The 24,745-nt window shown below is 45.8% G+C and overlaps 1 protein-coding gene across 5 annotated transcripts in view; it reads right to left on the bottom strand.

Annotated features, from left to right (window-relative positions):
* Positions 1–24,745, bottom strand: part of FEZ1 (fasciculation and elongation protein zeta 1) — a 164,855-nt gene that overhangs the window by 62,362 nt on the left and 77,748 nt on the right. For 4 of the 5 annotated variants that reach the window (XM_073320722.1, XM_073320719.1, XM_073320721.1 and 1 more), the window contains exons 4-5: positions 21,975–22,061; positions 322–490 (exon numbers count right to left, since the gene is read on the bottom strand). In XM_073320722.1, the coding sequence (XP_073176823.1) occupies positions 322–490; positions 21,975–22,061 (256 nt within the window). The remainder of the gene's footprint in view (positions 1–321; positions 491–21,974; positions 22,062–24,745) is intronic. The other variant, XM_073320723.1, reaches the window with a different exon arrangement.

Raw genomic sequence — 24,745 nt, 5'->3', positions numbered from 1 at the left:
AACTCGATGATCATCCTGCTTTCTCAGTATGAGGCAGGAGCCCTCCCCTCTTGTGCTCTCCTGCTCGTGCTTCCTCCTGGTATCCCAGTAACCAAACTCCATCCTAGCAGATCTATCTAGCACACTAGACAATAGAATTATAGAGAGAGGTCCATGCAATATGGATGAAAGAAACATTTATTCAAATAAGACTTAAAATACCTTGTATTATAACAACACCAACTGAGAGAACTGAATAGTATCCTAGAGAAAACATGAACAATGTCAACTTTCTTAAGCCCCAAACTGAAGTCTCCCTCTGCCCTTCCCACATGTCCTCACCTTCATAGGACCAATTGTTGTTAAAGGTTTGTGTCAAAATCTGCATCTCCTGCAACAGGATTGAATCAGCCTGAGAGGAAGTTTCTCCTCCATCCTCCTCCTCCAAGATCTCTTCTTCTTCTTCAGGATCTGGGGAATTCTGCATCATCTCCTCAATTTCTTCAATTACCTGATAAGATAATATGAATGCCAGTCACTGAATTGTATTTGAATGACCAATAGCTGGATTCAGCACTAACAGATCATTGCTGATACTATGTAAATACCATGCTTTCAGAACAACAGCTGGAGAGCTTCTGCATATAGTACTATAAAGGGTATTAACTGCATTTTTAACTTTAGATAATACTGTGTAAGCAATTATCAGCAATATTTGTGAACATATAAGTATGGTATGCAAGCAGACCAGGGTATCCTTCAGAATATGGAAATGCAGCCCAAGAGAAGACAATCATAAGAAACATAAACCAAAACTGTCAAACTTTCAGAAGTGCTCAGCACCCAGCAGTCCCATGGGAGTCACTAGAATTAAGAGAGCTCTGCACCTTTGGTAACAAGGCCACTTATTTAGATGCCTAAATATGGATTTAGGGGATAGAACTTAAAACACCTGAATTTGAACATTTTGACCTAAAAATATAGCAGACAAAATATAATGTGGAAATTAACAAGGCAAATTAAAATTATTTAAGTATGTCAGAAGCAGAAAGCCTGTGAGAGAACTAGTGACTCTTTTGAACTATAAGGGAGTTAGAGGGAGCAACTAAAGCACATAATCAAATTGCTGACAAGCTGAATGATTTTTGAATCAGTCTTCGTCAGAGGATGATGGTGAAATACCTGACTTGGAGACGGAGTTTTCAGAAGAAGAGGTGATGAATCAAACTGGTACACTAAAGAGTCCCCAGGGCAGGTTCCTACAGCCAAATGGTCTGCAGGAACTTAAGACTGAAGGCACTGGGCTGATAGCAAAATGTGCACTCTTTCATTAAAAACAGAAGTCTGTTTGAGCATGGGAGAGTAGCAAATGTGGTGCCAGGATATTAAAAAATGCACTAGAGGCAAACCTGGGATTACAGAGCAGTGAGCCTTACTTCATTAAAACTGGCTGAAACCACAATTAAAGACAGAACTATAAACACAAAAAAGGTCATGACATTGCAAGATCAACCCCTGCCTTCGCTAGCAGTGATGCCAGCCTCGATTACCCCCTATCCACTTTCCTGCAAGCATGCATGTGCTGTGTCCTAGGTTTCCCTTACAAATGGGAAAAGTTCCCAGACAAATTCCATAAAGCCACTACTTTGTCCCCCTTCAAGCCTCTCCTCAAAATTCATCTCTTCCATAACACCTACTGTAAACAGCAACCAGATAATGGCTGGGCAGTGGAGAGCTGTGATCACTGCTGCTGACCAGCTGAGAGCACACATCCCACTGTATATACTACCTTGTTGCCCCCATCCCACCTCTGCCAGTTTGTCTCAACAATCACTAAAAGAACAGGAGGACTTGTGGCACCTTAGAGACTAACAAATTTATTTGAGCATGAGCTTTTGTGAGCTACCGCTCACTTCATCAAGTGAGCCGTAGCTCATGAAACCTTATGCTCAAATAGATTTGTTAGTCTCTAAGGTGCCATAAGTATTCCTTTTCTTTTTGCGAATACAGACTAACATGGCTGCTACTCTGAAACTCAACAATCACTGTATCTTATCTTTTGGACTGTAAGCTCTTTGGGGCAGGGATTTGTCATTTATTGTATGTTTGTACAGCACCTAGCACAAACCTTTAGGTTCTGTATCAATATCAATATTTACTACTAATACTAAGAATAATAATTGGCCAAGCTTGCAAAAGCTTTACACTCAGCTCAATAGCATTTCTGTGTCTGTCTGTAATGTGATCATTTTTAAATGCTGCATCCAATCAATTCCAAAACTTCAGAGAATGTTCTAGGCATCAACGGCCAGAATTATGTGGAAAATCAGAAAACAGAAAGGGGAAACATGAGGGACGCATGAACTGTAAACTCTACCAGCTATCATGATTAATAGACAAAAGCCCTAGTCTTGTAACTATAGATAGGAAATAGGCAGTCTTTTATGTGGATAGTCGGCCGGGATTTTATAGAAAACCTAATATGGATGGAATGGGTTCAGAACCAAATCAAGACCCACCCCCAGAGGGGAGGGAAGCCACTTCCAAGAAGCCCCAGGATAGGTGGGGAAAAGCAGTGTTCCATCTGTGGCCAGCTGAGTCACTTTGCCTGAGATTGCTCACTCCATGCAATGAGGCCCAATGCAGTGCTGGACCTCGACCACACAGAGTTAGCTATGTGACTGACTCTTTAGAATCATAGAATCATAGAATATCAGGGTTGGACGGGACCTCAGGAGGTCATCTAGTCCAACCCCCTGCTCAAAGCAGGACCAATCCCCAATTAAATCATCCCAGCCAGGGCTTTGTCAAGCCTGACCTTAAAAACTTCTAAGGAAGGAGATTCTACCACCTCCCTAGGTAACGCATTCCAGTGTTTCACCACCCTCCTAGTGAAAAAGTTTTTCCTAATATCCATCCTAAACCTCCCCCACTGCAACTTGAGACCATTACTCCTTGTCCTGTCATCTTCCACCACTGAGAATAGTCTAGAACCATCCTCTTTGGAACCACCTCTTAGGTAGATGAAAACAGCTATCAAATCCCCCCTCATTCTTCTCTTCTGCAGACTAAACAATGCCAGTTCCCTCAGCCTCTCCTCAGAAGTCATGTGTTCCAGACCCCTAATCATTTTTGTTGCCCTTCGCTGGACTCTCTACAATTTATCCACATCCTTCTTGTAGTGCGGGGCCCAAAACTGGACACAGTACTCCAGATGAGGCATCACCAATGTCGAATAGAGGGGAACGATCACATCCCTTGATCTGCTGGCAATGCCCCTACTTATAAATCCCAAAATGCCACTGGCCTTCTTGGCAACAAGGGCACACTGTTGACTCATATCCAGCTTCTCGTCCACTGTAACCCCTAGGTCCTTTTCCGCAGAACTGCTGCCTAGCCATTCGGTCCTTAGTCTGTAGCGGTGCATTGGGTTCTTCCGTCCTAAGTGCAGGACCCTGCACTTATCCTTGTTGAACCTCATCAGATTTCTTTTGGCCCAATCCTCCAATTTGTCTAGGTCGTGGGCAGGCCACAGGCCGTGAATTTTTATTGCCCATGATGTGTCCATGACTTTTACTAAAAATACCTGTGACTAAATCCTAGCCTTATTTATGTATGATTGTGTTCTACTCCATGGGGGAGAACTACCAGACCTCCTCCAGGAACTACCAACTGTGGGTGGTGCTTAAGGCAAATCAGTCAGTTTGTAAACCCACCCTCTCCCCCAGAGGTACCTCATCCTGGAGAGGGTCACATTTACAAACTGGACTCTGCAGAGATGAACAGACAAAGAAAGGACTTTTGGATAAATAGCCTGAGTTTAAACTGGTTCTGGGCCTTCTTTCTGATCCAGCAAATGGACCGGACCATTTGTCGAAGAGGGGACTCCAATCCCTGCAGAAGGGTTGGAAGGATTTGGCCTATTAAGGCCCCATAAGAATGATGGGTGATTTCTGGTAAGCTGTTACCATGCATTTAGAAACTTTCATTGTTTTCATAACATTTTCTCTGTATCCTTTCACCTTAACAATAAATGTGCTTGCTTAGAAAGAGCTGTGTGGTAATTTATAACTGTGGGCCATTACACTGTTCGTAGGCTATTTAGGCAGTCTGGCTTGCTGGGAATATCACAGTGTAGGCAGATAACCGTGCAGCCTGGAAAACTCTTGGGCAGGAACAAGAGAGAAATGAGTCTCTGCCCAAGAGAGGCGACAGCCGTGGAACCAGGAACCTAGAGCAGGTGCCCTCGAGGGACCATAGAGGGAAATACAGATGCAGTAACTCTGAACTGTGACACCAAAGTCTCTAATGACTTCTTTCTAGTCAAAGCCCAGAATCAGCTCTCCATCCTCATCCTCCTTGACAGCCATCTGCGACACAGTTGAACATACTCTTTTTCTTGAAATTTTGTCCTGCACTGTCTTCCATGACTGTTCTCTCCCGGTTCTCCTCCTACTTCTATAATTGCTCCTTCCGTGTGTCCTTTGGAGATTCCTCCTCATCTGCCCTCCAACTTTTTGAGGAAGTTGCAAATGGCTCTGTCCTTGGTCACCTTCTCTTCTCCCTCTACACCTTATCTCTGGGTAATCCACAAATACAAATTCAACTATCACCTCTATGCTGACAACTCACAGATCTACCTCTCTACTCCACACCTGTCTCCTTCTATCCAAGTTAGAATCTCTGTGATATCTCCTTATGGATGTCTACACACCCGGTCAAGCTAAACATGGCTAAAACAGAACTCTTAATCTACCCTCCAACCCCTCCCTGCTACCTCCTTTCTCAATCACTGTGAATAACACCACCGTCCTGTCTTCACTCAGCCCTGTAATCTGTGTGTCACCTTCCACTTGGACCTCACATTCAGGTTATATCTAAATCTTGCTGATCCTCTCTAGAAAACATCGCTAAAGTATGGACTTTCCTATCCATTCACACAACTAAAACTTTCATCCAGGTTCTCAACATCTTGAATCTCAGTTTCTGCAACATCTTTCTCTCTGGCCTTGACAAATGTAATCCGGTGTTGGGGACACTGGGTACTACACTAGGTAAGTCGGGAGGGTGGAAGACCATGAGTGTCGAGGAAGCCCTCCTGCTCTAGGCCCGGATAAACCAAGGCCCCTTTGCTCCTTGAACTGTCTGTGATCCTGCATAACTCTGAGGAAGCTAGCACACAAACAGATAGGTTTGCACACGGCTCGCCAGCCAAGGCCGGTTTCGGCCTGGGAAACAGATAGATAAGGCAGAAATGTTTAGCAAAAATCAGTAACAAATAGGACCAAATAAGGCAAGGCTCGGGCAATGCTACTGAGGAAAAACACAACTGGCTGCTTTAGCTGATTGGCTACGGTATTGTATGGGGCAACAGGTAATTGGTTGCATAAGCTTGTGTAGTGAAATAGGCAAAGGTATAAAATGTATACTGGGATCTGCTGCACTGCCGCAGGATTTGAGACAGCTCAGTCTCCCTGCACCCTATTTGGAGCTCCAAATAAATCTCTCTGCTTCTCCACCCCGTTGTGGTCATTGGTGCGACGCACACCGGGCAACAAACCCAGCTGTTGCTTCCCTCGGGCACTCTGTGCTGGCAACACAGGGATGGCCTTAGATGTTTTGTCACCAAGGGTGGCAAACGTTTTTGGTTCTTTCCCCTGAGCAGACTGGTAGGAGCAAAAAACAAACAAACCAGCAGACCAGACCAGCTGAGTTATGTGGTACCCCACAACCCAGGTGCTGATTTGCTGTCTCTGCAAGTTGGTGCCCAGGGCAACTGCCCTGATTACCAGCCCCCAAGACCAGCCATTTAACAGTGAAAGTAATTAACTTAACAGTGAAAGGTTTCAGAGGAACAGCCGTGTTAGTCTGTATTCGCAAAAAGAAAAGGAGTACTTTTCTTTTTCACAAGTACTCCTTAACAGTGAAAGTAATTAACCATTGGAACAACTTAGTGTCATGCTGGATTTTCTATCACTGACCATTTTTAAATCAAGATTGGATCTTTTTCTAAAACTATGCTCCGGGAATTATTTTGGGCAACTTCCCTGGCCTGTGTTATCCAGGAGGTCAGACTAGATAATCACAATGATCCCTTCTGGCCTTGGAATCTGTGAGTGAAATCTTTTCCCACTCACCTCCATCAAGAATGCTGCTGCAAAAATCATTTTCCTATCCTGTTGCTTTGACAATGTTAACCCTATCTTTGAATCCCTCCACTGGCTCCCCCTTCTGTCTCCTTTGCATCAAACATGAGCAGCTTCTCTTTACTTTCAAGGCCCTTTCTGGGCTATCCCCACCCACCTATCATCTCTCGTTTACTATCAAGCTGTCAATGCTCCCCTTTGATCAGCCCACAGTGCAACCTCCAGCCTCCATTGCTCACTTGTTACCTTGTAAAACAAACACTTCTGTGCTTTCCCACTACTGCCCCACGCGCCTGAGAGGCACTCCCCATAAATACCCACAGTTACCTTATCTTCCTCCTTCAAAACCTCCTCAAAACTCTCCTTTGCCATGAGGCCAACAAAAACTCGACAACACTTAGGCTGCAGCTGCTCTGAGATCATTGCCCATCATGCTGACTAATGCTGTTCCCTTGTACTCCCTCATTAGTCTGTATCCATCTGTTGTCGCTCGTCTTATGCTCAGATTGTAAGCCCTTATTTAAGTGGAACCGTTACTGGGAAAGAAAGAGAATGAATGGGACTGACCCTATAGTCCAGTGGTTAGGGCCTACATCTGGAAGGTGGGAGACCCCAGGTCCTATCCCCCTGCTCTAGTCACTCTTTCATTATTTATCCACAATGGAACAGCTTCGACAGGAGAGACTGAGGGAGTCCCATATCAGAATATCCCATAGCTCAGTGGTTAGAGCACTCTTCTGAAGGTGGGTAATGTTGTAGGAGTAGCAGTGATCTGTATGCTCTGTATGAATATGCTATGTATAACCTCTATGCTCAAAAGGTCTGTTACACTCCCTCCACCCCATTTTGTCTCCTCTCCCTCTTTGAATACTTGTGAAGTGGCTTTCCCCTTCCCGCTCCCTCCTGGAATGCTTGTGGGATGAAGTGAGCTGTAGCTCACGAAAGCTTATGCTCAAATAAATTGGTTAGTCTCTAAGGTGCCACAAGTCCTCCTTTTCTTTTTGTGGGATGAATGGGCTGCTTCAGAAAAGCTCCAAGGTAGATAAGGTGTCTGGGACTCAAATTAGGCAGTGATCACACACCCAATGCATGGACACTGCCTGAGGTGGAGTGTGACCAATCAGATGCGGCCAACTTATCTCTAGTCGCAGGCCATGAGGAGCAGGTCCTTAAAAGGGGAAGTGGACATGTGCTCAAGAGCACACTCATAAGCTTGTACCTCCCATGAAGGCCCTTCGCCTGGACCGCCTGGCCGGTGGTCCGCTGCGTTGCATTCCATCGTGCCTTGGGAAGACTTACCTTCATCACACCATCCATTGCTGCACTGTGGGACACTTACCTTGAAGAATCCTGACATCTCCAGTGCCGTGCCTGTCCTGGGAGCATGAGTATGTGAGTGTGAAGCAGCCCGAGCGAGAAGACACCCCCCCTTGGGGAGTGGCCCAAAAGAAAGGGGCAGACCCCTGGATGCCAGGGGCGGTTCCACCTGGGAGTACAATTCTTGAACTAGAGCTCATGTTGGATAAGTATGTACTTATATATGGTCATATATGGTCCCCATAAGGGGGGCTGGATCGTGCAGCCACCTGGCTGCTGGGGCAAGCAGGCTGGCAACAGCAGGCAGCAAAGAGTCAGCTCACCACTGAAATGTATTCACTCAAGGACCGATGCAATGAGCTGGAGAAGGAATGGGATAGGTGGAAGGCGCAGGCTTTGACTGCTAGCGACCAGGCTTCTTCCCTCTCTGTGGCTGCAGTACAGGCAGCCACAGCAGAGGAGGAGCGGGAGCAGGTGGAAATAGAGAATGCCGCTCTGAGCCAGGTCCTGGAGAGGTCCGCCCAGGAGAACAGGGCCCAGGGGGCTTACTCAGCCCTGGTCGCTGCTGTTGGGGTGAAAGCCCAGGGGGGTGTGGGACCATATGATGATTGGGACGGGGATATCTGGTATGATCTGGATCCCCCGGATCCGGAGCCCGGATGGCCAGATCCCAGACACCACGTTGCAGCCGTCTGGAGGGTGGTCCGAAACTATGGGCCTGCAGCCGCAGGGGGCAAGGCAGCCCCAAGTATTGGACAAACTGTGGCAGAGACCGAGTTGACTCTCACCTTATAACTTTTAACCCAGTTGTTAGAGCACTCACATGGGATGTGAGAGACCCAGGTTCAATTCCCCCCTCTCTTGGAGGAGAAGAAGGAATCTGAACAAGGGTTAATGTTACCCAAAATTGGGCCAGCTAGTGAGCTTAGGGAGGACTTATGACCCACCAGAGTTTCGCAGAAAGCAGCACGTTTATTATTCTGATAGCTAAGCTCAAAAGAAAAGGGGTGTCACACTCACACTCGCATACTCACGCTCCCAGGACAGGCACGGCGCTGGAGAGGTCAGGATCCAAACAGCACCTGCTCTGGCTGGATTTGGAATGTGATCTGATCTGGTAGGCACCCTCTGAGTGTACCTACTGGATCAGGCTCCCCAGACTTAGGCATCCCAGTGCCTCTTCCCTCTGGTTGGTGAATTGCTCTGGGGCTTAGGTGGGAGGCAGGCAGCTAGACATCTCGAGGGACGCAGCGTGCATGCCCAGAGGCAGAACTATAGGCACCTAGGGGACTCTTATTCTGAAAAACTAGGCACCAAATGAGTGAGGTGCCGAGAGGATTCAGCAGAAGTTCTGTGGATCACAGTGAAGCCAAAACTGAGTCTTAGGCACCTAAGTCTGGGGTTTAGGCACCTAAGTACTATTGTGGATTCCACCTTGATTCTTATAACATTTTTTGTGCATAACTGGAGCTCAGACTGTCACTTGAGTGCCTCCCAAACGGAAATCTTCTGCTCAGGATTTATCTCAGCCGGTGCATGACATCCATTACTCCTTTGGGGAAGCAATATTTCAAAATGCATCGATAGGTAAGTCCGGAACTCCAGCTTGTCTTGAGCTGAACTGATGCTCCAAAACCAGCAAAATGCTCACGAGCAACAGGACTAAGGCTGTCTTGCAGGGCAGGGGTTTTGCAGGCCACTGGCTGTCACAGTAACTGCATAGCTGAAGGTCAAATGCTGTGGCCGCTGAAGCTGAGCTACACCCATGCACTGTGAATCTGAGCCCAACCTGTCAGCTTTGAGAAAATGCATGTTGTGCAAGTCCTTGCTCTCTGTCTATATTCTGCCAGGGCATCTTTTGGAAATGTTGCCCTGAGACCAAAATTTTTGATTTAAAAGTAGTATTTTGAAGTGCTCTAAAATCCACAGGCAGATTTAGATTCTATCATAGAATCATAGAATATCAGGGTTGGAAGGGACCTCAGGAGGTCATCTAGTCCAACCCCCTGCTCAAAAGCAGGACCCATCCCCAATTAAATCATCCCAGCCAGAGCTTTGTCAAGCCTGACCTTAAAAACTTCTAAGGAAGGAGATTCTACCACCTCCCTAGGTAACGCATTCCAGTGTTTCACCACCCTCCTAGTGAAAAAGATTTTCCTAATATCCAACCTAAATCTCCTCCACTGCAACTTGAAACCATGACTCCTTGTTCTGTCATCCGCTATCACTGAGCCTAGTCTAGATCCATCCTCTTTGGAACCCCCTTTCAGGTAGTTGAAAGCAGCTATCAAATCTCCCCTCATTCTTCTCTTCTGTAGACTAAACAATCCCAGTTCCCTCAGCCTCTCTTCGTAAGTCATGTGTTCCAGTCCCCTAATCATTTTTGTTGCCCTCCGCTGGACTCTCTCCAATTTTTCCACATCCTTCTTGTAGAGTGGGGCCCAAAACTGGACACAGTACTCCAGATGAGGCCTCACCAATGTCGAATAGAGGGGAACGATCACATCCCTTGATCTGCTGGCAATGCCCCTACTTATAAATCCCAAAATGCCACTGGCCTTCTTGGCAACAAGGGCACACTGTTGACTCATATCCAGCTTCTCGTCCACTGTAACCCCTAGGTCCTTTTCCGCAGAACTGCTGCCTAGCCATTCGGTCCCTAGTCTGTAGCGGTGCATGGGATTCTTCCGTCCTAAGTGCAGGACTCTGCACTTATCCTTGTTGAACCTCATCAGATTTCTTTTGGCCCAATCCTCCAATTTGTCTAGGTCCCTCTGTATCCTATTCCTACCCTCCAGCATATCTACCACTCCTCCCAGTTTAGTGTCGTCTGCAAACTTGCTGAGGGTGCAATCCACACCATCCTCCAGATCATTAATGAAGATATTGAACAAAACCGGCTCCAGGACCGACCGTTGGGGCACTCCGCTTGTTACTGGCTGCCAACTAGACATGGAGTCATTGATCATAGACTCATAGACTATCAGGGTTGGAAGGGACCTCAGGAGGTCATCTAGTCTAACCCCCTGCTCAAAGCAGGACCAATCCCCAATTTTTGCCCCAGATCCCTAAATGGCCCCCTCAAGGATTGAACTCACAACCCTGGGTTTAGCAGGCCAATGCTCAAACCACTTAGCTATCACCCCCCTTCCCCCCCAAATCACTACCCGTTGAGCCCGACAATCTAGCCAGCTTTCTATCCACCTTATCGTCCATTCATCCAGCCCATACTTCTTTAACTTGCTGGGAAGAATAGTGTGGGAGACTGTGTCAAAAGCTTTGCTAAAGTCAAGGAACAACACGTCCACTGCTTTCCCCTCATCCACAGAACCAGTTATCTCGTCACAGAAGGCAATTAGATTAGTCAGGCATGACTTGCCCTTGGTGAATCCATGCTGACTGTTCCTGTCACTTTCCTGTCATCTAAGTGCTTCAGAATTGATTCCTTGGGGACCTGCTCCATGATTTTTCCGGGGACTGAGGTGAGACTGACTGGCCTGTAGTTCCCAGGATCCTCCTCCTTCCCTTTTTTAAAGATGGGCACTACATTAGCCTTTTTCCAGTCATCCGGGACTTCCCCAGATCACCATGAGTTTTCAAAGTTTTCACTAATTAAACAGATGGAAGAAGAAAGACTCTAATAAGCAGTTAGGGTAATGTAATCCAGAGTTTTTCTTCACTCCTTTACTGAACAAAGTGACCGAGTGTGATCAAGGGAAAGAAAGTCTCTGGTCATTGAGTGAAGAGACTCTTGATACACAGCACTCTGTAACATGAGCTGCTCACAACATTTTCAGATTCTTATAACTTTTTTGGTGCAAAGCTAGGAAATATAAGGAGGTCAGAACAGTGGGGCGGAATGTGTGTGTTGGGGGTGGAGCAAAGAAGGGTATGTGTGGGATGGGGGCTCTGACCCTTTGCCCCTTAGAACTGTGCTCTGGTACACATACTGAGGGGCCAGTACATCCCTAGACAACAACTCTTACTAGCATAAGGAATCATCCAAACCCTGTTTTAGAAAATCCAGTCTGGGATTCCAAAAATGTAGTTTTTCTAGGAACCCTTGACCAATAAGTGACTGTCATCAAACGGACTTTTTCTCTCTAGGAGCTCAGAAACACTGACAGAGCAGAACCACAATGGGCGAAAGTTGAGCACCTTCCCCTCCAGTGACATACTTGGATGGGAAGGGAAGTGGTGCCATCTGTGCCCTGTCCCACTCCTCCCTCCCTCCCCTATAATACTCCCCTCCCTCAACAATTCTTCATCACGGCCAAGGGCGGGGGATCAGGGACTCCCCATTGCTCCATAATCAGGGGAAGAAATGCAGAACTGCCCACCTTCCCCATGCTGTCTCTGCCAATGGGGAAGGGACAGCTGGCTCACTGCACAGTTGCTGCTTCACCCTCACAGTGCAACATTAATTGTGCCCTTTTAGGTATGTTCCAACATACCAGCAGCACATGTGCAAGCTCTCTACCCTTACAGATGCTACACAACACTGTAGGAACACAACACATCGGACCAATTCTAATACCTTCTCTTTGTGAAGGCAAAACGCCGGTTTAGGACACACACGTGCAGTGCAAAGGCCCTGCCTGCACCTGGCCTATACCCAGACACTGAGCATACTGCACACAAACTACTGCAGAATAACGAAATGCTACAACCACTCTTTTCCTGATGATTCCTTCTGAGACATTGTCTTAACTTAGCCCTCACTAAGCTCCAGAGACCAAAGTCATGTATACCACCAGACTGCTGATAAGAAAACTCCTGTTCACCACTACTGACACAATTTACAGAACTCTGCATTGAAATGAGGTATATTTGATCACTCAAGGAAGGTACACACACACCTCTACTCATATCACCATTACAGCTCTTCCAACATGCTCCAACTGATCCCTCCACTATTCAATACAGCTATACCTAACACTGTTATATAGCTGGCATGCATACAGATAAATGCTACAATTAAAATCTGTGGAACACAACACAACACAGACAATAGCACATACTCTTAGTCATTCTTTATGTCTACTTACAAGGGCACTACCTTCCATGAACCATTGCCAGTGGATATTACCAGCTCCAGAAGGGCACAGTTAAGTTTTCATTGTACTCGTGGCATATGTTCTGGTTTCAGAAGTTTAAGTTTGTGTTACATTAACATTAATTACATTTCCTGTTTTACAGAATCATAGAATATCAGAGTTGGAAGGGACCTCAGGAGGTCATCTAGCCCAACCCCCTGCTCAAAGCAGGACCGATCCCAAATTTTTGCCCCAGATTCCTAAATGGCCCCCTCAAGGATTGAACTCACAAACCCCTGGGTTTAGCAGGCCAATGCTCAAACCGCTGAGCTATCCCTCCTCCCTATTGAAAGGCGCAAAATGATTGTTGACCGTTGCTTTCACGGAGGGAGGACCAAGGGGTAGACTGTTAGCAGATGGTGCAGTACGACTGCTAGCCATCGTCATCTCCTGGGTGCTCGCAGTGCTGCTGGCTGGGAGAGCAGCCTGAGGCAGAATGGCCCCCTCAAAGATTGAGCTCACAACCCTGGGTTTAGCAGGCCAATGCTCAAACCACTGAGCTATCCCTCTGCCAGTTGAGCTATCGCTCTGTTCAGTGTAGCTGAACTCAACATTCTGGAAGGGCATGAGACATCACTCGGCAACCTTAACTCTGAGCAACCTTCATGAAGTTTTTGGGCAGTTACTACCAGACTAGAAGTGTCATAACCATAAGGGTAGCCTAAAATTCCTCCTTACCTGTAAGGGTTAAGAAGTTCATAGAATCATAGAATATCAGGGTTGAAAGGGACCTCAGGAGGTCATCTAGTCCAACCCCCTGCTCAAAGCAGGACCAATCCCCAACTAAATCATCCCAGCCAGGGCTTTGTCAAGCCTGACCTTAAAAATATCTAAGGAAGGAGATTCCACCACCTCCCTAGGTAATGCATTCCAGTGTTTCACCACCCTCCTAATGAAAAAGTTTTCCTAATATCCAACCTAAACCTTCCCCACTGCAACTTGAGACCATGACTCCTTGTTCTGTCATCAGCTACCACTGAGAACAGTCTAGATCCATCCTCTTTGGAACCCCCTTTCAGGTAGTTGAAAGCAGCTATCAAATCCCCCCTCATTGTTCTCTTCCGCAGACTAAACAATCCCAGTTCCCTCAGCCTCTCCTCAGAAGTCATGTGTTCCAGTCCCCTAATCAGTTTTGTTGCCCTCCGCTGGACTCTCTCCAATTTTTCCACATCCTTCTTGTAGTGTGGGGCCCAAAACTGGACACAATATTCCAGATGAGGCCTCACCAATGTCAAATAGAGGGGAACGATCACATCCCTCAATCTGCTGGCAATGCCCCTACTTATACATCCCAAAATACCATTGGCCTTCTTGGCAACAAGGGTACACTGTTCATTCATATCCAGCTTCTCATCCACTGTAACCCCTAGGTCCTTTTCTATAGAACTGCTGCTGAGCCATTCGGTCCCTAGTCTGTAGCAGTGCATGGAATTCTTCCGTCCTAAGTGCAGGACTCTGCACTTGTCCTTGTTGAACCTCATCAGATTTCTTTTGGCCCAATCCTCTAATTTGTCGAGGGCTCTCTGTATCCTATCCGTACCCTCCAGCGTATCTACCTCTCCTCCCAGTTTAGTGTTCAAATAACCTGGTTGGCACCTGACCAAAGGAACCAATGGGGACAAAAGATACTTTCAAATCAGGGCGGGGGAAGGGGGAAGAGAGGCTTTGTTTTGGGTTCTTTGTTAGTTCGCTCTTGGGACTAAGAGGGACCGGACATCAATCCATGTCCTCCAAACCATTTTGAACCAGTCTCTCATATTACAAGTTTCAGAGTAACAGCCGTGTTAGTCTGTATTGGCAAAAAGAAAAGGAGTACTTGTGGCACCTTAGAGACTAACCAATTTATTTGAGCATGAGCTTTCGTGAGCTACAGCACACTTCATCGGATGCATAAAGTGGAAAAAAAAGTGAGGATGTTTTTATACACACAGACCATGAAAAAATGGGTGTTTATCACTACAAAAGGTTTTCTCTCCCCCCACCCCACTCTCCTGCTGGTAATAGCTTATCTAAAGTGATCACTCTCCTTCCAATGTGTATGATAATCAAGGTGGGCCATTTCCAGCACAAATCCAGGGTTTAACAAGAACATCTGAGGAACAGTGGGGGTGGGAGGGTGGGATGGAATAAACAAGGGGAAATAGGTTACTTTTTATAATGACTCAACCACTCCCAGTCTCTATTCAAGCCTAAGTTAATTGTATCCAATTTGCAAGACTTGGACTGTCTCCCAAGATTTGTGAGAGTGATGGGTCGTCCTTCAGGGATGACCCAGTCCTTGCCTACAGACAGCCCCGCAACCTGAAGCAAATACTCACCAGCAACCACATACCACACAACAGAACCACTAACCCAGGAACCTATCCTTGCAACAAAGCCCGTTGCCAACTGTGCCCACATATCTATTCAGGGGACACCATCACAGGGCCTAATCACATCAGCCACACTATCAGAGGCTCGTTTACCTGCACATCTACCAATGTGATATAAGCCATCATGTGCCAGCAATGCCCCTTTGCCATGTACATTGGTCAAACTGGATAGTCTCTATGTAAAAAAATAAATGGACACAAATCAGACGTCAAGAATTATAACATTCATAAACCAGTCGGAGAACTTCACTCTCTCTGGTCACGCAATTACAGACATGAAAGTTGCGATATTACAACAGAAAAACTTCAGAAACAGACTCCAACGAGAGACTGCTGAATTGGAATTAATTTGTAAATTGGATACAATTAATTTAGGCTTGAATAGAGACTGGGAGTGGTTGAGTCATTATAAAAAGTAAAACTATTTCCCCTTGTTTATTCCTTCGCCCCCCGTTCCTCAGACGTTCTTATTAAACCCTGGATTTGTGCTGGAAATGGCCCACCTTCATTATCATACACATTGTAAGGAGAGTGATCACTTTAGATAAGCTATTACCAGCAGGAGAGTGGGGTGGGAGGACAGAAAACCTTTTGTAGTGATAAACACCCATTTTTTCATGGTCTGTGTGTATAAAAACATCCTCACTGTATTTTCCACTTCATGCATCCGATGAAGTGAGCTACAGCTCACGAAAGCCCATGCTCAGATAAATTGGTTAGTCTCTAAGGTGCCACAAGTTCTCATATTACAGAAATTGTAAGTACAGCCAAGCAAGGTGTATTAGTTTATCTTTGTTTTCTCAACTTGTGAATTTTTCCTTCGCTGGAGGGAGGTTTATCCCTGTTTTGTCGTAACTTTGAAACTAGAATCATAGAATACCAGAGTTGGAAGGGACCTCAGGAGGTCATCTAGTCCAACCCCCTGCTCAAAGCAGGACCAATCCCCAATTTTTGCCCCAGATCCCTAAATGGCCCCCTCAATGATTGAACTCACAACCCTGTGTTTAGCAGGCCAATAGCTGAAACCACTGAGCTATCCCTGCCCCCAAAAACTAAGGCTAGAGGGGGTTCCTCTGTGTTTTGTGCATCTTTTGTTACCTTGTAAAGTTATCTTCCAACCTGATTTTACAGAGGCAATTTTTGCCTTTTCTTTTTTATTTTTTAAATAAAATTCTTCTTTTAAGAACTGATTGATTTTTTTTCAGTGCCCAAAGGGGGGAGGGATAGCTCAGTGGTTTGAGCATTAGCCTACTAAACCCAGGGTTGTGAGTTCAGTCCTCAAGGGGGCCATTTAGGGTTCTGGGGCAAAATTGGGGATTGGTCCTGCTTTGAGTAAGGGGTTGGACTAGATGACCTCCTGAGGTCCCTTCCAACTCTGATATTCTATGAATCCACTGATTTGGGTCTGTGTTCATTTTGTAACCAATTGGCTAGGATATTATTCTCAAGCCTCCACAGGAAAGGGGGTGTAAGGGCTTGGGGGGATATTTTAGGGAACAGGAACTCCAAGCGTCCTTTCCCTGGTGCTTTGTCTAATTCACTTGTGGTGACAGCACACTGTTCAAGGACAAGGTGGAATTTGTGCTTGGGAAAGTTTTTAACCTAAGCTGGTAAAAATAAGCTTAGGGAGTCTTGCTTGTGGGTCCCCACATCTGTACCCCAGAGTTCAGAGTGGGGAAGGAAACCTGACAAGAAGAATCTCTGGCCTGACCCAGAATGACACTTTCTAAGTTCCCGAGTATCAGTCAAGGAATCACTTGTTAACAGAATACAGAATATATACACTATCCTATGCAATTAACAAATGAAATATTTCTATCGCCTGACTATTTAATCACTGGCAAAGGAGCTGTGATCTGCTGTCTTATATAGAGAATGCAGTTTACATTTTAATTAAAAAAGAAAAAGGTTGATGCAATAATAGAGAATGAAAATGAAAATATTAAGGCAATCACCAAAAAACCCCAGTTAAACAGGCTATTTCGTCAAACTACTTGCATCCAATCAAGATTACTCTGCAAATATTATTGGAGAAAAAGAGGGAATATTTATTTACATTGTGTAATTTCTTTTCCCACCCTCAGACGTGGTGATTATTGTTAAGACTCTCAGCACCTGGATAGGAAAGCCATTCCACAAAGAAGGAATCATTTGCCTTTCTCCACCTCACGTTATGAGTCTCCTTCTGGTTGCCATTTAATTCATTGAACCATGTTCTCTCTTGTATTCTACCTCCTTTGCATCATCCTGGCTGTGCAAAGGGGCTGAAAACATCCCACTTCTCCCCAGAGACTGGGTTCAGCCCTAGTTATTTTAGTGAAACTGAAGAGCTGATGGGGTACCTGCACTCAGATCAGGACGTGTTGATAGTAATACATTTCTTTCCAGTAATGCTTAATTTTATAATGCACTACACCATTTGATTTTGAGATGGACTGTCCCTACAACCCCACTGTAGAATGTGTCTAGGGGACTCCGGGAAATCTGGGAAGGTAGGATTTAGGAAAAAATCCGAAGTAGTTCATGCTCCATCGACAAAAGCTGTTTTCCAGCCTTTCATCCAGTGATGAACCCATTCAGTTGCAGATTCTTTTCTCTTAAGAAGCTGTGACTAACCCTCAGCACTGAGAGTAAAGTGTGTGTGTGTGTGTGTGTGTGTGTGTGTGTGTGTGTGTGTGTGTGTGTGAGAGAGAGAGACTCCCAGACAATTTGCATGTGAAATTGGGATTGTAAAGCCTGGGGTGGGATAGGTAGAAAGTAACATGGCTGACTACAATCAAAGGGTTTGGGATTAGAGCTGGGTAAATAATGCCTTTTTTTGGTTCCCTGGTAATTTTGAAAAATAAAAACACATTTTGTTTCAGGTTCAATCAAAAACAATATTTCTCAAAATGTTTCAGAATCAAAAAGTGAAAAGATTGAGTCAAAATGAAACATTTGTTTCAGGAAAGGAAACAAGGACGAGAGTCACAAAACTGTAGAGGAGGAGCAGGTGGCAGGATTGCCTTTGTTATAAGCTTTAGCCAGAGGTGTGGGTACTCACTGGGGACGTGGGTGAGGCCTCCTCAATTGCCCTCTATCTAATGACTGTGGATGATGATGAATAGGAAAAAGACTCTGCAGCCTGGTACCCAGGCCACTGACATGGGAGACTCTCCACTGACTATTTAATTATATATACGCAGCGGCATGGCTACCCTCCAGCTCCTATGTGGAGGCATGGCCAGGCAGTTCTACACACTGTCCTGTCCACAGGCACCGCCCCTGCAGCTCCTAATGGCTGCAGTTGCTGGCCAATGGGAGCTGCGGGGGCGGCGTTTGGGGCGGAGGCAGCATGCGAAACTCCCTGGCTGCCCCTACGCATAAGAGCCAGAGGAAGGACATACTGCTGCTTCCGGGAGCTGCATGGAGCCACGGCACACGTAGAGTGGGGCAAACCCCAGACCCTGCACTCTGGCAGGAGCTCGAGGGCAAGATTAAAACATCTGAAGGGCCGGATATAGCCTCTGGGCCATAGTTCGCCCACCCCAGCTTAGCTAGTCGGTCCCCAGCCTGTAGCAGTGCATGGGATTCTTCCATCCTAAGTGCAGGACTCTGCACTTGTCCTTGTTGAACTTCCTCAGATTTCTTTTGGCCCAATCTTCCAATTTGTCTAGGTCACGCTGGACCCTACCCCTACCCTCCAGCATATCTACCTCTCCTCCCAGCTTAGTGTCATCTGCGAGCTTGCTGTGGGTGCAATCCATCCCATCATCCAGATCATTAATGAATATGGTGAACAAAAATGGTCCCAGGACGGACCCTTGGGGCACTCCGCTTGATACCAGCTGCCAACTAGATATGGAGCCGTTGATCACTACCCATTAAGCATGACGATCTAGCCAGCTTTCTATCCACCTTATAGTTCATTCATCCAGCCCATACTTCTTCAATGTGTTGGCAAGAATACTGTGGGAGACCATATCCAAAGCTTTGCTAAAGTCAAGGTATATCATGTCCACCGCTTTCCTCATATCCACAGATCCAGGTATCTCATCATAGAACGCAATCAGGTTGGTTAGGCATGACTTGCCCTTGGTGAATCCATGTTGACTGTTCCTAATCACCTTCCTCTCCTCCAAGTGCTTCAAAATGGATTCCTTGAGGACCTGCTCCATGATTTTTCCAGGGACTGAGGTGAGGCTGACCGGTCTGTAGTTCCCTGGATTCTCCTTCTTCCCTTTTTTAAAGATGGGCACTATATTTGCCTTTTCCCAAACATCTGAGACCTCCCCTGATTGCCATGAGTTTTCAAAGATAATGGCCAATGGCTCTGCAATCACATCAACCAACTCCCTCAGTATCCTTGGATGCAGTGCATCCAGCCCCATGGACTTGTGCATGTCCAGCTTTTCTAAATAGTCCTTAACCTGTTCTTTCTCCACTGAGGGCTGCTCACCTCTTCCCCATACTGTGCTGCGCAGTGCAGCAGTCTGGAAGCTGACCTTGTCTGTGAAGACCGAAGCAAAACAAGCATTGAGTACTTCAGCTTTTTCCACATTGTCTGTCACTAGGTTGCCTCTCTCATTGAGCAAGGGTCCCACACTTTCCCTGATCTTGTTCTTGTTGCTAACATACCTGTAGAAACCCTTCGTGTTACCCTTCACATCCCTTGCTAGCTGCAACTCCAATTGTGCTCTGGCCTTCCTGATTACTCCCCTGCATGCTCAAGCAATATTTTTATACTCCTCCCATGTCATCTGTCCAAGTTTCCACTTCTTTTAAGCTTCCTTTTCGTGTTTAAGATCAGCAAGGATTTCACTGTGAAGCCAAGCTGGTTGCCTGCCATATTTACTATTCTTTCTGCACATTGGGATGGTTTATTCCTGCACCTTCAATAAGGCGTCTTTAAAATACAGCTAGCTCCCCTGGACTCCGTTCCCCCTCATATTAGCCTCCCAGGGGATCCTGTCCATCAGTTCCCTAAGGAAGTCATAGTCTGCTTTTCTGAAGTCCAGGATCCGTATTCTGCTGCTCTCTTTTCTTCTTTTTTTCAGGATCCTGAACTTGACCATCTCATGGTCACTGCTGCCCAGGTTGCCAGCCACTTCTACTTCCCCTACCAATTCTTCCCTGTTTGTGAGCAGCAGGTCAAGAGGAGTACAGTTTCTAGTTGGTTCCTCCAGCACAGGCACCAGGAAGTTGTCCCCAATACTCAACTTAAATAAATGTTTGGGGTCAAAATGATCCATTTCCTTTTGACATTACTGAGACATTTCAACTTCAATTTGGTTGAAACCATTTTTCAAATTTGACATAAATTTGCAGATAGTTTCAGTTAATCTCAAATCGCATTTTTCGGTAATTTACCTATTTGTCCAAAAAATTTCACCCAGCTCTAGTCACGACACTGGACCAGGTTTATCTTATGTTCATAAGAACATAAGAATCACCAGTTTTTATCAAAGCGAGGGGTCGATCTAATCCAATATCCTGTCTCTGATGGTGTGACTCATACCAGATGTCTCAAAGGAAGGGTGAAGAAACCCCAGAGTTAACAATTTCAGAATAACCTGTCCCTTGGGGAAGTTTAATTGAATGCCCCTTTGTTCTGCATTATGCATCTTCTTTACCGTTCCCTTTTTGTGTACCTTTATCATGTCCCTTGTTATTCTTGTCACTGACTCAGTACATACAAACCATCTGCTTGACAGTTAGCCCAGCAAACTGGTTGTGTGCAAAGAACTGAAAATGGTCTTTTTCTCACTGGGGAATCAACTTCAAAGGGGGAAGGAAGGGCGCAGTCTGGATATTTGTGTAATGAAAGGCTTTTTCAACACATGACACCGGGTTGAGGGCAGGGGATGAAGCACTTCAACTAATATATAAAATAAAAATGCTGCTATAGAGACAGCTGTGTCCTCTTATTACATCCCTCTGCTGGCATTACAAGGCACAAAGCTTGCCTCTCTAAACAAACCTATAGCAAACGAGGAGACAGGTCGAAGAAGAATGTATTTGTCCATATTAACCACAAAACCAAACCTCTCCAGTTCAGTTAATTTTAGCTCAGTGTGCACAAGTCCATACACACGGTAGAAGGGTCTGTCTACTCCAGTGTCCCCCCCATACCTCTTTATGTGCATGCATAACTTGTGGCACCAGCAATTACACAGAGACACTGACGAGCGACTGGGCCTATCCTTGCGTAATGGGACTGTTATTCAATTACATGGTAGCATTTACAGTGAGGACTTTTGCCTTTCCCTGATGTGAAGGAGAGCACAAGTATCTTACAGTAAAGAGACAGACAATCACCCTTCCCTCAGCCCTTTTCCAAGACTACTGTACTTTCTGATCTGCTGAACACAATCATTGCAGGAAAGGCCATTTCCATTACGGTGTGAGCAGCATCACCATGATCCAGCTATTGTTGCTTTATAGTGTATCATTAATAGAAATTCATGAGTGCAACAAAGAGACATTCTACCTATGTTAAGCTTTGTCATACTGTTGACAGACTCAACCTCATTGCCATCCATGCAGGTAAAAATGCAGCTGTTCACCATATTAAGGGCTCCATCCTGGAGACCCTACTCCATCAAAACTTCTAGTTCAGTCCTATTTGAAGTTAATGGGAGCTTTGCTCAAGTTAGGACTTCAGGTCTAACTTCATAGTAAAGAATAGTGCTAATTACACTGCCCCTCCGTCCTTTGAACATCAACATTTCTTGATGTTTATTTACAAATAATTGCATTTTCCTATAAAGCCAAAGGCTAAGTGGTGGTTTATATGAGGACAGGCTCCCCTTTCACTCAGAAGAGAAGGGCCTTAGTGATTCTTAGGTTTCTTAGCATGCTGACTCCTGGGTTTCCCACTATTGCTATGGGCAGTTCCTTGTGGCTAACTTGCTTAGTGAGGGAAGGGGCTGTTGTGCTTAGTATAAGGGAGAATCTGTGTCTCTTACTATAGCAAAGGTGACCTTGATGGGGTGAGATTCGGTGCAAGGAAAATATCTTGTCAGAATTTCTCTCCTTTCAGAGAGAGAAAAGGCCAGGGCAAAAACTCAGGAAGGTTCATGTACCTGATCTGCTGTGAGTAGAGGCTCCTCATTAATACCAGAGTCATTTTCACTCTTCTCATTGAGCTCTTCCTCCTTCTTCTCGTGGATCTGAAGAAAAAACCCAAACCAAATTCTGATTGGTCAGCAGCAGGTATATTCCCGCTTGGGTCTTCAGTTTAGCATTGATTTTACTGCATGAATTACTACTCTCCCTCTAGATATCTGAGAAGCATCTGAAAATGAGGTTCACTGCTTCTTCAAAATCCAAGCATACTCCACCACTGAGATACAATAGAAGGCCATCATGCAGCATGCTTTGATATGTCAGACCATCTCGTACCTAGGAATGTGGGAGAAGAATGTTGTAGGAGAAGAGGGAATAACAGATCAAGTCAACAGAAAAAGTCTGAGGTGTGTCTGTGTAACCCATAATCAGCTTTAGTGCTGGTGATGTTCTAGATCTATTAGATTCCTATTAGATTCTTCTCACATAATGAGTTTTAAAATCATTCTATAGCTTTGTCATTTCAAACACCCTTACCAACATTTTGAAACTATTTATAAGAAATTGATCTCAAAGACCACAAAATGTCCCTATCTGGTAAATAGCAAAACTTATTGATCCGTGCATGTTTAGGCACAGAAAGGATTTTTGCCGCCTGATTTATGAGCTCAGTCCTACACGCTGCTGAGCATGCTGGCCCTAATCCAGCAAAGCAATTAAGCACATGCTCAATTTTGAGCACATGAGTACCCCTACTGAAACAAGCCTTCTATCCTGAAACAAGCCTTTTTCAGCCTTTAGCAGATTGGACCCTGCTTGCCAGAAGAGGATGGAATTAGGGCCAGAGGTCCCTCTTGATACGTTGATAGATAGGAAACAGTCACCACTATTCTCCTCATGCTAAAGGAAAGTATATTAATTATTACTATTTTAGTATTGTAGCACTCAGAGGGTACATCTGAACTACAAAAATCCCTGTGGCAGCAACTCTCAGAGCCCAGGTCAACTGACTCAGGCTCGCAAAGCTTGTGCTACAGGGCTGAAATAGCAGAGTCCTGGCTCTGAGACCCAGTGAAGATACTGCTGGCCAAGTAAATCCAGGCAGTTTCTTTCAAAATAATAAAAGTTCTGGAAGTCCTGGATCTCTCAATGCATCCAGTCCAAATACATTGGTAAGTAAATGCTTTAATTGGAGATATTTCCATGCTCCAGAGCAGGGCAAGCCAAACTGTTGCTGAAGATCCACAAATGGTTTAAATTTATCATTTTCAATTACCTGCAACACACACATAATTCCTCTATCTAATCCCTCCACATCAAGGTTTTACCACCGATTTTAAGGATGGGATTGCTCACTAGGATCATTCACCTCTATATGGAAGAATGCGTGGAAGCAGAGCTTTCTAGCCAGGTTTGATCAAGTTTGCTCACAGCTATGATTATGATAGCTCTGGAGCCAAAAAATCTATAATAATTCAATTCTACAATGCCTGAAAGGGAGAGAGGGTATACCAATTCTCGTTCAATCCGACCCCAAGGTGGAGCTCTAACGGTCATAAATATGGACGGCAGGTGGAGCCTCCCCTTAGGGGAGGCTAGCCCCCAGCTCTGCCCCTTCTGCCCCCCCCACCCCCACAGCCAGAGCCCTGAGACCCCCTGCCGCTCTGCCAGGGCCACAAGTCCCCGCCCCCTCAGCCAGAGGAGCCCCGCCCTGGCCAGAGACCCGAACGCCACCCCCCTCCCTCCAGCCAGAAGAGTCCTGGGCCAGCTGAAGCCCTGAGCCTCCACCCACAACCCAGAGGTGTCCCGAGCCTCCCCCACATACACAAACCTGCCTGGAACTGCCCCAGCCCAGCCACAGCTGTGCTGTGCCTCCCCTCCCCAAGCTGCTACAGAGAAAAGCCTCTCACCCTTGTCTGAAGAAGTTTTTGATATGTCCTATGTAGGTTCCAGGGCCACTAAGGAGGCAGTATTTGCTACTGAGCTTCCTGGGTCCACCCCCGCACTGCTCCTCGGCTGTTCCTGTTAACTGCTGGAAATGGCCCACCTTGATTATCACTACAAAAGGTTTTCTTCCCCAACCCCCACCCCGCCCCCCTGCTGGTAATAGCTTATCTTAAGTGATCACTCTCCTTACAGTGTGTATGGTAACACCCATTTTTTCATGTTCTCTATGTATATAAATCTCCTCACTGTATTTTCCATTGAATGCATCCGAGATGAAGTGAGCTGTAGCTCACGAAAGCTCATGCTCAAATAAATTGGTTAGTCTCTAAGGTGCCACTAGTCCTCCTTTTCTTTTTGCGAATACAGACTAACACGGCTGCTCCTCTGAAACCTAGGAAGAGACAGGTATTAGTAGTGGGTGATTTGATCATTCAAAACATAGATAGGTGGATTTGCAATGACTGGGAGAACCACATGGTGACTTGCCTGCCTCGTGCGAAGGTTGCGGATCTCTCGAGACATCCAGATAGACTTATGTGTAGTGCTGGGGAGGAGCCGGTGGTCGTGGTACATGTAGGTACCAACGACATAGGGAAGGATAGGAGAGAGGTCCTGGAGGCCAAATATAGGCTGCTAGGCAAGAGATTGAAGTCCAGGACCTCCATTCTCTAGTAGAATCCATGTGCAGAGCCAGTTAGACAGGCAGAACTGTAGGGTCTCAATGCATGGATGAGACAATGGTGTGGGGAGGAGGGGTTTAGATTTATTAGGAAATGGGGAAACTTTTGGGAAAGGGGGAGCCTAGACAGGAAGGATAGGCTCCACCTAAACCAAAATGGAA

Source organism: Lepidochelys kempii, chromosome 22 (genome assembly GCF_965140265.1).
Source record: "Lepidochelys kempii isolate rLepKem1 chromosome 22, rLepKem1.hap2, whole genome shotgun sequence".
NCBI lineage: Eukaryota > Metazoa > Chordata > Testudines > Cheloniidae > Lepidochelys > Lepidochelys kempii.
This window is presented reverse-complemented; position numbering and strand designations above follow the sequence as displayed.